This window comes from Copadichromis virginalis, linkage group LG19 (assembly GCF_057382275.1).
Source record: "Copadichromis virginalis isolate Kocher_CV1m ecotype Utaka linkage group LG19, C_Virginalis_male_GT1.1, whole genome shotgun sequence".
Lineage (NCBI taxonomy): Eukaryota > Metazoa > Chordata > Actinopteri > Cichliformes > Cichlidae > Copadichromis > Copadichromis virginalis.
This window is the reverse complement of record NC_140636.1, coordinates 14,961,307-14,973,650: the sequence shown is the minus strand read 5'-3', so window position 1 is coordinate 14,973,650 and position 12,344 is coordinate 14,961,307. Positions and strand designations below refer to the sequence as shown.

Sequence of the window (12,344 nt, the reverse complement as noted above, 5' to 3'; positions counted from 1 at the left end):
AGATGTTTGTCCCCTGAAAGCTAACGCTGGCTGGTTCACAGGGGTGAGAATTACTGCCACGCCTGCAGAGCTGTCACTGTCCGTGTGGGAGGACAACTGCTTATCACCCTGACTTTGCTCATTCAGCTTCCTCTGAGCCATGCTGTCTGTCCGTTTGTAATACTTTAATTTGGGATTGTAGTCACTGCTGCTCTTTTGCTACTGTATGAGCCATTATTACACTTTTATTACATTTGATTTGATATGAATCAACTGCCTGAAAATGTGTTTCTGTGTAGATAAACTGTACATGGGCCCCGGTCAGCTGTACCAAGACCTGCAGAACCTAATCCATGATCTCAGCCTGGTCAACCAGATCTCCACCATGATTGGCAGCCTCAAGGGAAACTACCAGGTACTCCGCTGCATGATATAGTTAATTATGTCTAAAATAGAGTCAGTCTGAGAAAAATCTGGGTCTCAGAGGTAAAGTCCCGACATTTTAGGTAAAATCAAACTGAACATGAGTCTAAAACATGGGAGCTTTTTGGGATTTCCTGTCTATTAATACTCTTGGAAGGTTGTGAGAGTTGACACACACTAATGTTCTTTTAATGGATGTACCTAGGGACCTAAAATCATATTCATGAAGCCTCCTCTCACATGTCCACAAGGACCAGTTTGCTCTGTGTTTGTATGATGCTGTAAAATGTGCCTTTGTGGGCAGTTTGTCTGAGGAGGATGAGGAGTCTCCTGCATCCTGGTTTGTACTGTTCAAACCTGTCATATCGTGTAGCTGCGCATACACACAAGCCTGCCTGTGCTCGTGGGGTGTAAGCAGGTGTGTAAGTAAGTAAAATGTATTTATAAAGCACATTTCACAGATAAAAATCACAAAGTGCTTCACAATAAAATCAGAAATACAAATAAAATAATATAAAACAGTGAAAAAATTAATTAAAAGCTCGTTTGTATAAAAACATCTGCAGCTGCTTTTTAAAGGAGTCAACGGCACGGAGTCCCACAGCCTCGGTGCCTGAAAAGCTCGATCTCCACGTGTTTTAAACCCAGTACGAGGGACCACCAGTAACCTTTGACCTGACGACCTGAGTGCTCGAGATGTAGCATGAGGTTTCAGCAGGTCAGAGATGTACTGGGGAGCTTCACCGTGCAGAGCTCTAAAAGTTACAACTAAAATTTTAAAATGCACCCTAAAATTTACCCAATGAAGAGAAGCCAAAACTGGAGCAATGTGTGACCTCTTGTTTGTACCAGTTAAAAGTCTTGCCGCAGCATTCTGTACAGTCTGAAGGCGATCCAGAGCTGGTTTGTTGAGACACGTAAAAAGACCGTTACAATAATCCAAACGAGAAGACATAAAAGCATGAATCATCTCAAGGTCTGCCTTTGACACCAGTCTGAGTTTAGAAATGTTTCTTAGATGATAAAAACAGTTCTGGACAAGTTTTTTAGAGTGTTTCTCAAGAACTGTCAAATATAACACCCAAGTTTCTGAGACGCGACTGAAATGAAGGGTCTAAAAAACTGATATGCTGCTTAATTTCTGAGAGCATGTGATCAGGTGCAACAATCAAGGTTTCTGTTTTATCTGTATTTAACTGGAGGAAACTGTAATTTAACCATTGTTTGATCTCAGACAGACAATTATTTAAACACGACAATTTATAAAACTCAGAAGCTTTGAAAGAACAGTATAACTGAATGTCATCAGCATAGAGATGATAAGAAATATTATTGTAACGTCTGATAATTTGGCCTATGGTAAATGGCCTGCATTTGTATAGCGCTTTTCTAGTCCCTAAGGACCCCAAAGCGCTTCACACTACATTCAGTCATTCACCCATTCTCACACACATTCACACACTGGCGATGGCAAGCTACATTGTAGCCACAGCTGCCCTGGGGCGCACTGACAGAGGCGAGGATATACAGCAAAAAGTGAATAGGACCTAAAACAGATCCTTGAGGTGCCCCAGAAGGCAGAACTGATGTTTCCGACAGCACATGATTCATACAGACAGTAAAGGATCTCTCAGATAGCTGCGACATAAACCATTTAAAACAACACCAGTAATCCCAAACAAGTCCTTCAGCCTATTTATCAGGATGCTGTGATCAACAATATCAAAAGCAGAGCTGAGATCCAGCAGAACCAGAACGGTGTACTCTCCTGACTCTGCTGCCATCAGTGTCACCACACGCTTTAAGCAAAGCGGTTTCAGTGGAGTGTAATGTGCAGAAACCAGACTGGAAAATGTCCAGAACATTGTTCTTCTCCAAAACGTTAAGTTGTTCTGCAACTGTTTCTTCCAAGGTCTTTGACACCAACGGTCATTTTGATATTGGCCTGTAACTGCTTGGTCCAAATTTGGTTTCTTTAATATTGGTTCAACAATAGCTTGTTTAAAATAGCTGGAAACTGAGCCAGTATAAAGAGAAGTATTCATTATTTCCAGAATACAGAGGTCAATAGAGTCAAACACACCAATGAAAAATGATGGAGGACGTACATCAAGGTGGCTTGAAGTCAGTTTCACATGACCAAGCAGACACTGATGTCCTGTAAGGTAACAGGAGTAACAGAGGAGCAGGTATCAGCAGCGTGTCAGTGTGATACTGGGAGGATGATGGAGAAATATTTGACCTGACAGCAGCGACCTTATTAACAAAAGTCATTACAATCAGATGTAGTATAGACTGTGTGTGTCTCTGTGTGTGTACTTGTTTAGACATCTTTGTGGGGACCACAAATTGGAATGTTATTGTACTTATGGGGACAAAATGCCGTCCCCACGAGTTTGAAGCCATTTTTGAGACTCAAAATGTTTTGGACACTGATGCAAAGGGAAAGGAGAGAAAGTCTGATATTTGTGAGCACGGCTAAAAACAAACTTCTAAATGTTGAGGCTTCTCTTAATTAGAAGTGTTTACCAAAACTCTTCTCGTGTCAAGTCTCAATGTCACTTCAGGGTTTTCCTGATTTTCCTGTCGTAGAATCTTATTCTTGGCCTGTTTGTGCAGATGCTTAGTATGCGAGCTAATCTGTGCCGCTGTAATAATTTATGAGACATTAAGCCAGAGACAACATTTGTAGACGTGTTAATTCATCCAAAGCATTTTATTTAGCAAACTAATGATAATAACTTGGCCGCTGCAACAAGCGTCGAAAACTGGAAGTCTCCTCGAGCGCGTGTCGACGAGAATTAGAAAGTAGATGTGTCAAAAGTTGCATAAGTAATAGCTCTGTGTTAGAGCGCATTAGAGTGACAGCTGTTTTCTATTTTGGCTTCAGTCAATGCAGATAACAGTATTAGCAGCGGATTCTCTTAGGAATAGCTTTCATTTGAACTTGAATCGCACTAATGGCTCTAAATAAATGCTGTTATGATTTATTGATGACGTGATACTCTGAGGTGGATTCGTTTACCTCCATGGCCCATTGTTATTCCCATTCCTTCTCCCTCTTAAATCTTTTTCCATTCCTCTGCCTTTGTCTCTCTGTTTCTCCTCTCTCCGTTATTCTTTTCTGCAGAATGTAAATCCCACCGTGGCCCAAGACTGGGTATCAGGACTCCAGAGGCTGATACTGAAGAAGGAGGAGGAGATCAGGGCAGCTGACCGGTGTAGGATCCAGCTCCAGCTGCCTGGCAAACAAGACAAGTTTGTGCTTTTCTCACATTTTTAGCTTCAGGCTTCAATGTCTCGATCCTCCTCACCCCCCCAGGAGTTCATGTTTATCCTAGGTTTGCCTTTATCCCCCTTTACCCTGCTTTCCCCGTCTGCCCCCCCAATCTCTGGATGTATTTCGAGCCTGTTTGGATAAACAGGTTTCTGCACCAGCTCTAATCTGAGGCATGAATCACAGCAGTGGAAATGTGCATCAGTGCTAGCAGTCACAGTCTGCCCAGCTGCTGCTGAATACAAACGCTCATCTCATACGTCTACACGCCGTCTTATAGTCTGCACGTGGCCTCCCAAGGGTGCACCTTGTTTTGGCTTTTTCACATTCCCTGTGAGCGTAACTGTTTCCTGGCTCGCCCTCTCGCTTTCTCCCGACTACATTTACCCGGTGAGATTATCCATGGGTATGTTTGGAAAGGCAGCTGTAGCTCTCTAATCCCTCCCCTCGTTTCTCAGAAACACGTCTCAGCATCAGGCACTGACAGCAGTGAGCCCTCCACCCGCACACAGCAAGAATATATATAAATGTATAATGTGCGCACCAGATCCTTACAGAAGTGATCATTGGTATTGATTTCCACTGCGTTCCTCTCGCTCTGTCCTCGTGTCAGCGCTCGGTAATCAGGCAGACGTCGTTCAAGCCTGACGCGGGCCTTCTCCTGTGATGCAGGCGGTGTTTAAGTGCAGTGCTTCTGCTCAGTTGCTCTGTTTGCAGGAATATTCAAACATTAAAGTGCCGCTTAGAGGAATGTAAATGCACGTGATCGAGGACAATCTCGCTAAAACATCTCTGAAGGTTTTTGGGCACAAATCGGATGTTATCTTGTTATCTCTGTCTGCAGACCGACACTTTAACATCTTCCTTTTTTTCATCGGCTGATCCCTTTATGGGTCGCCACAGAGCATCAACTTCCTCCATCTCACCCCGGCCCTACCATCCTCCTCTGTCACACCACCCCTCTGCATGTCCTCCTTCACTACATCCATCATCCTCCTCTGAGGTCTTCCTCTTTTCCTCCTGCCTGCAGCTCCGTCTTCATCATCCCTGTCAAATACATCCACCCTTCTCCCTCTGCACATGTCCGAACCTGAGCCAACTGCTGTTGGGATTTGACGCTATGTAAATAAAATTGAAAAAATCGAGTAATAATTTTTTTTATTCATGCGTGTTTTGGTCGTCTCTGTTTGCAGGGCGGGGAAGCCGACCTACTTCAGTGCAGTGTTCAATACGCTCAGCCCAGCCATCAAACAGTCATGGATCAGCAACTTGCAGATGGCGAAGCTGGCTCTCGGTACAGTACACCTGCTCTCTCTTACTTTTTTTATTCTTTCTGCATCTATACATGATGATCATTCATTTTATTAATCGTAAATATTAGATATGCAATGTTAAATCTGTTTTATAAATTACTGCCTAGTAGTTGCTCAGATATATTAGAGCGAGGAAGCTGTGTCACAGTTCCTTATGCTCACTGCGTGGTTCACATCATTGAACTGTGTGTGTGTGTGTGTGTGTGTGTGTGTGTGTGTGTGTGTGTGTGTGTGTGTGTGTGTGTGTGTGTGTCAGAGGAGGACAATGTGCAGGGCTGGTTCTTTGCAGAGGATGATGGAAATCAAATGAAGAAGCAGAAACACCCCCTGCTGCTTCGACAAATGCCCGTGGTCATGTCCAAACTGCAGGAGTTTAAGGTGAGGCGCTTTGTTTTCTTTCCCCTTCGATCATCTGCGCAGCGACTCGGTGGATCAGTTGGTTCGAGCTGTGTCACAATGATGCCACATAACTGTGGCAGGTGTAGTTCACAGGTACCACAGGCCACACTGAAGTAATACGGTGTTTCTTGCAGCGCTGGCTAAAATAATCTCACCTGACCGAATGGATTAGAGGTCGTTTTATTTTGGTCGTGTTAGTTCACTCAGTGAAAAATAGCACACTGCATGTGATTGTGGTGTTCACTGATTTGCTGCTGGTGTGAAAATAGCAGTTAATCTTTTCATTTATCTATAAATATGTGATATTGCAGCAAGAGTAGAAAATGAAGCTAAAAAGTTGTAGCTTGTAAACGTTCATACCTTCTGACTTAGTCTTCAGTGTCAGGGCTCAGTTTGGATGCAACAGCCAATAAGGTGGAAGAATCACTCAAAGTATGAGTTCACCTTCTTAATATTATAAAAACACTTTACCTGGTGTTGTCTGTCATTGATTGACCAGCTGGATCAATAATACTGTAAATACATGATTATCTGCTCAGGAAACAGACACATAAATCCCTCTGTGTGAGTCAACTTGAGAAATTAGCTCAAAGATGTCATGACTGGTTTTTTCCCACTGTGGTGGAACAACGCCGTGGTCGTCATTTTGAAACACAGTTTTCCTGTTTTGAAGAATTCCTCTGCAGCGTCATCAGATTTATTTAAACTTCTCTTACTACAATTCAACTGCTCAGAGCAAATTTTAATTACACTTGACTTGTGATGAATTTTTGGTGGGAAAAAGCAGTAATCTGGGACGTCTAATTCACCGCTCACACACCGCGACGCCGTCACAGACGGCCGTGTGGCAGGCAGGATTTGGACACAAATGCTGGACACGGGAGACAGGAAATGAACGCTGCTCTCAACAAAACACAACACAAAGGCTGGCCAGAAACAAGGAATCCAAAATCCAGGGACACGCACAGCGATGAGGGATGAGGGCAGACCGGAGACACCTGGGAGGACGGCTGAGCCTCACCGAGAGAACGAAAAAGGAAACTAAACCCAAAGCAGACAAAAGACTAACAAACGGGAAGCAACTGAATTTGGGAAAAGAAATGCAGATTTGACACAGAGAGCACAGGAGGGTGGGAAAAATCTCAGGACGATACGAAGCTTTTTGAGTTCCCAGTTTTCTCGTTTGTTGATGTCATTTTGTATCATGTTTTATGTTGTTGTTCACTTTGTTAACCGTGAGTTTATTCTATAGTGTCTACGTTGTTCTGTTTAGCACCTTGATTATTAGATTCCCTGTGTGTGTGTCTCTGTGTGTGTGTCTCTGTGTGTCTCTGTGTGTCTCTGTGTGTGTGTCTCTGTGTGTCTCTGTGTGTCTCTGTGTGTGTGTCTCTGTGTGTCTCTGTGTTTGTGTCTCTGTGTGTCTCTGTGTGTGTGTCTCTGTGTGTGTGTCTCTGTGTGTCTCTGTGTGTGTGTCTCTGTGTGTCTCTGTGTGTCTCTGTGTGTGTGTCTCTGTGTGTCTCTGTGTGTCTCTGTGTGTGTGTCTCTGTGTGTCTCTGTGTTTGTGTCTCTGTGTGTCTCTGTGTGTGTGTCTCTGTGTGTGTGTCTCTGTGTGTCTCTGTGTGTGTGTGTCTCTGTGTGTCTGTGTGTGTGTGTCTCTGTGTGTCTCTGTGTTTGTGTCTCTGTGTGTGTGTGTGTGTCTGTGTGTGTGTGTGTGTCTGTGTGTGTCTCTCTCTGTGTGTGTCTCTGTGACTGTCTGTGTGTCTCTGTCTGTGTGTCTCTGTGTCTCTGTGTGTGTCTGTCTGTGTGTGTGTCTGTCTGTGTGTGTGTCTGTCTGTGTCTCTGTCTGTGTGTGTGTGTGTGTGTGTGTGTCTGTCTGTGTGTGTGTGTGTGTCTGTCTGTGTGTGTCTCTGTCTGTGTGTGTGTGTGTGTGTCTCTGTCTGTGTGTGTGTGTGTGTCTGTATGTGTGTGTGTCTGTATGTGTGTGTCTCTGTATGTGTGTGTGTCTCTGTATGTGTGTGTGTCTCTGTGTCTGTCTGTGTGTGTCTCTGTATGTGTGTGTGTGTGTCTGTGTGTGTGTCTCTCTCTGTCTGTGTGTCTCTGTGGTGTGAGGTTTTGTTTCCCCTTCATGTTCCACCGTTTCCTGTTTTATTGTGAAAGTCTCGTGTGTCCATGTTCCGTGTGTTTAGTTCCGCTTCCCCTGCAGCGTCATGCTAATCCGTGTCAGCTGTGTTCCCCGTGTGTTCTCGCTTCCCTTGTTATCCTGTATATGTCAGCGTGGTTGTGTTTCTCGGTGTGTCCCAGTGTGTTTTTGTATGATTTTCCATTCAGCTAATAAAGCTGTGTTTTTTACACAGCCAGCTCATGACAAACACACTTTTTAAATGAACATGTCCTTACTCTTCAACACGTTCACGCTTGTTCTCAGGAGGACCTCGCGGAGACTGTCAAGTCATTTCTTTGTGAACGTGTCAGATAAACTCTGGTGTTTTTTCCTGTTCTGTGGCAGGTGGAGTGTGCTGTCCACAACCCGGAGCCCCACATCAACACAGACAGCACAGCAGACACTCCAGTGGTGGGACATGGATGTGTCTGGGTGAGACGCTTTGTTATGCACAATCCAGAAATGAAGTCATGAGTTAGCTTACCTAACCTACGACTGCACGCCAGGGTGGATGGAGGCTGAGCCGCGAACTGAAACTTGAGTGCTGCAGCACAAAGTCGCGTTAAGTGTGTCTCAGCTTGTGTTGCCAAATGGTCCTCCAGTCGTCTTATCTCCAGCAGGTGACAGTTTTTAACTTCGTCTCTGTGAGTCTGACTCTTAGGCCTGGCACAGAGCTTTGTCCACTATAATGCGTCAGCACAGCAGATGGTGGGTTTTTGCTGTGTGTGTCTTAAAACGTCTTCTTGAGAAAGACAATCTGGCTTTCAAAGTTATGACGTCAGTACTGAAGTTTTCTCCCGAAAGCAAACAATGGCTCTGCTAACCATGATAATCACAGCGAACGCAGCCTTTGCTCTGGCAGATATATAAACAGGGTGAGGTAATTAAACTGTTACTACAATAATCTGTAGTAAAGACTTTTAGATTTCAGGACTTCAACATGTTTTCCTCAGTACATTCAAACTGTCCTCGGCCGTATATTCTGCTGAACTACTGGGAGACTATTTTTAGTAAGCAGCTCTGCCAGAACTGGGCCAAATCATGTTCCTGCTAATAGCTTTGCACAGTTCAAGATGAAACAGATCATCTGTTAAACTGTAAGGTCTCTTTATCTTGGTCCAGGTTGCGAGTTGCACCAACCAGATGGGACAGATTGCCATAGTGGCCATGCAGAACTCCAGCCCTAAGGTGACCGAGTGTTTCAACGTGGAGTCCCGGATTCTCTGCATGGCGTACGTCCCAGCTGAGCAACGCGAGGAGAACGGCGAAAACGTCCCTGACGATAACCAAGTGTCCTCGGCGAAGGCCAGCGATGCCCCCAGCGTCTGCCTGGGCATGGAGGAGGGGAGGTGCAGATGCTTACAGAGTGAACTCACAAAGACGTGTCCCAGAATTGCATCGTGGAATATGATTATTCATATAATGTTATCTTTTTTAGCATCATTGTGTACAAGAGCAGCCAGCGGTCTAAGAAGGTGCGTCTACAGCATTTCTTCACCCCAGACAAGTCCACTGTCACCAGCCTGGTGTACAGGAAGCAGTGCCTGTACGCTGGGCTGGTCAGCGGCTCCGTGGCAATCTACTCCAGATCAAAAGGTGTGTGTTTCACCTGTCCTGGGGCGGCACTTCTCAAATTGTGTAAAACTTTGTTCACTGATACTTCTAAGTAGCTGTAAATGGATTTGGTGATGGCTGAATGTGACGTTTGTGCAAGACCTGCAGTTTGTGACTCAGTTTTGAATAACAGCACCGTGGAGACTCGGTGGCGAGGAAATCCCGGGGTAACTGTGAGGCTTGAGGTCAGAGGTCAGGGTCTCCTCTGCTGTACGTTGAGATTCTGTTTCCATTTGCTTGGTAGTCTTGGAGAAAGCTGTCTGTTTTCCAGCAGTGACCTATTTAACGTCTTCCCTCGCTGACGAGCAGCGACGAGCTGCTCTCTTCCCACAGCTTTGCACGTTCTCTCTTTTGTTCCGTCTCTTCTTGGCTTGCATAGCGGTGCAAACAGAGGGAGCATGAGCTTCTTTCTAATTCTGTCTGTTTCTTTCACATCAGATAGAGAATGAGTACAAATTTAGGCCCAACGGGAGGAACAGTCCTTGTGCTTCTTGGCTGCCAAATGTACGTGTGGGTATCACTGTACTGAGGCGTGTTTGATTCACCTCTGTGACTCAGTCGCTGCCCTGCATCGACCCAAACGACAGTAAACTCTTGCTGTTTTCTTGTGCTTGTGTGCACTGAGATAGAAGCAGTGATAGAAAGATTATGGATGATGGCCCGAGGACAGGAAACACGAGGAAAGCTATTCTCGCTGCCATGCTGCAGTTTCACTGGAAGAAACACTCGGCGTGTGTGTAACTGCTCAGGAATTTCTTTTTTTGACTCCTCATTAGACTTTGTTTTCGTACGCAGCCGTTTCCCTTCGTTGTCCTCGCGTCAGTTACCAGGATGATGGTGCGCTGCCTGTTAGCGTTCATCGCCTCCTGTGTGTTAAAATGAATTCCCAGAAGCAAAGCCAGGCCCTCAGAGTTTGATATGTATGATTTCTACCCATCAGCAGCTCCGTCACTGTCTCAGGAACATGATGCTCGATGCTAAATCGATGACTCACCCTGCATACATTGGTGGGGAAACTGTTCCCCACACTCGTGTTGTAATGCTGCTCAAGTGCTTTGTCACGGTGACTGACTGCGCTTGTGCCTGATTAGCATTTAAATCAAACGTCCAGAGAAGCACAGAGCTTATGAGTTTCAAATCTTTGATATAAACCTAAAAAAATCAAAGATTTTAAAAAGCAAACAGGTTGAAATGTTCTCGTCTTTAAAGCTGTCAGTGCTGAGCTGCTGTGCTGTGGAGTCGGCCTGGTCCAGCCGCAGTCACTTTCTGTCTGCGAGAGAGACGGAGGAAGGAGGCAGTGACTCAGCAAAGGTCACACGTCACAGACCCGTCTGTGACGTGTGCCTCCGTCACCCACTTTCTCCTGTCCACAGTGATATTTGTTAGAAGGCAAACGATGGGTTTGCTTCTGGAGCGTTCAGCGTTTGCTCACGTGCACTCGTGCGCACACTTTGTTGTAGCTGACATTAACATGAGGAAATGCTTCATTTTAAGAAAGAAGAGCTGTGGGCAGACGCGCAGCAGAGAAGACTTACATAAGCCTGCAAGTTGGCACTGCTGTCTTTTCTTTTGCCTTTTTTCTCTCGTACGCTCACCTACACAGCGTGACTATTACAGTAACATACGCCGAGCTCCTTCGGCGGAATATCACCTTATTTCCTGAGTCTTTCTGAGGCACCCTCACCGCCTCTGAAACACCATCCCTCTCCCTTCAATAGCTGCCTTTGTGCTTCTGTTAAACAAACAATATCGGCGAGGCGGCCTCAGTCGCTTCCTGGTCTAGATTAGCCGAGGGAATGTGGAATCTGGACTGGTGGAGGCTCTCTGGATTCGCGTTCACTCGGAGGCTTTTGCATCAAATACTCTCAGACATGTTTACAAGTTCAATATTTGAATTTAGATGAAAGCAGAAGCGCTGCAGAAGTGCAAGCTGCTGATTTATGAAGCCACCGCGGGGGGTGTTTGACTGCAGCAGAGCTGGTGCTGTAGGTGCACATGTAGAACAGAGTGTGTAGGAGGTGTGTGTGGGACTCGGCGCAGCTCTGACTAATGCTCGCAGCCCATCTATATTCATAGTGAAGGATGGAGAAACCATCAATGGCCACTCTACCGGCAGGAGCAGTTACAGATGCAGACGACCTTTACAGATGACATTTATGAAGACAGACACACTATTATGGGATTGTTTATGGACTGTGCAATGTTCTTCTTAACCACTAAAAGAAGAATAGGTCTCGGTTTATGGTCCCTATGATAAATAAATAAATGTAGCTGCAATAAATCTTAAGGCGGGTCGGTCGTTTCACTTTACTTGTTGTGCAGTTTAACCGACTTCAGATGTTTAGATATTCCTCGGTGGATGTGTGCGTCCTGCGTTTGTGCGTAGCTTGTGTGGAGTGAGTTTAACTGACTGTTGCATTGCTTCTCACAGATGGATCGTGGAACAGCGACAAGCCCAAGTTACTGAAGCTGGGAGTGCTCCCTGTGAAGGCCATGCTAGCTGTGGAGGAGCACCTCTGGGCCTCATCGGGTGGGCAGGTCTTCATCATCAGCACCCACGCACACTCTGTAGAGGTATGTCGCCCAGGCTTCTCTTACAGTAGTAACACATGTCCATCAGAAACGGGCAGATAGACTCTGTGTGGAGGAAACAAAGCTTCCTGTCTGCGTCTCTGCCCCAGCCCGCCTCGTATCGCTCTGTCATGTTTGTGGGAAATCTGAGTCGCTCTTTAGAGTCTGTGTCTCTAGAAAATAAATAAGTTAGTAGTATCTGTGCCCGCCAGTAATGAAAGAAAAACCATCATGTCTAAATGTTTAATACCGTTCCCAGTACTTTCCCTCCCGAGTCCGGGAATATGAATGGTGCTCCGTGTGTGTCCCGGTCGGATTCAGGGAATGGAAGCGCCTGCTGCGGATCCAGGAATAGTAACTTTCCTCTGACATGCACTCACTCATAATCAGTTTAGCCTCATTAAGCTCATTATGTCGGCCCACCTGCCTGCATGGCTCTCTGTTCCTCACTGCACACTTACACTTTGTCCACAGAGGTAATTAAAAGTCAGACGGAGCAGCAGAAGCACTGAGCTTCTAAAACTTTAATCATCTGATAAATATAAGATTAATCAAATCAAAACACAGAAGTCTATTTGCACGTTTCCTCATTTCCACATTTATCTAA

General features: G+C 45.3%; 1 protein-coding gene across 4 annotated transcripts in view; it reads left to right on the top strand.

Moving 5' to 3' along the window:
- Positions 1-12,344, top strand: part of arhgef10 (Rho guanine nucleotide exchange factor (GEF) 10) — a 44,034-nt gene that overhangs the window by 22,077 nt on the left and 9,613 nt on the right. For all 4 annotated transcript variants that reach the window (XM_085440708.1, XM_085440709.1, XM_085440706.1 and 1 more), the window contains 8 exons: positions 279-394; positions 3,533-3,660; positions 4,873-4,973; positions 5,249-5,370; positions 7,898-7,984; positions 8,675-8,901; positions 8,991-9,148; positions 11,598-11,740. In XM_085440708.1, the coding sequence (XP_085296834.1) occupies positions 279-394; positions 3,533-3,660; positions 4,873-4,973; positions 5,249-5,370; positions 7,898-7,984; positions 8,675-8,901; positions 8,991-9,148; positions 11,598-11,740 (1,082 nt within the window). The remainder of the gene's footprint in view (positions 1-278; positions 395-3,532; positions 3,661-4,872; positions 4,974-5,248; positions 5,371-7,897; positions 7,985-8,674; positions 8,902-8,990; positions 9,149-11,597; positions 11,741-12,344) is intronic.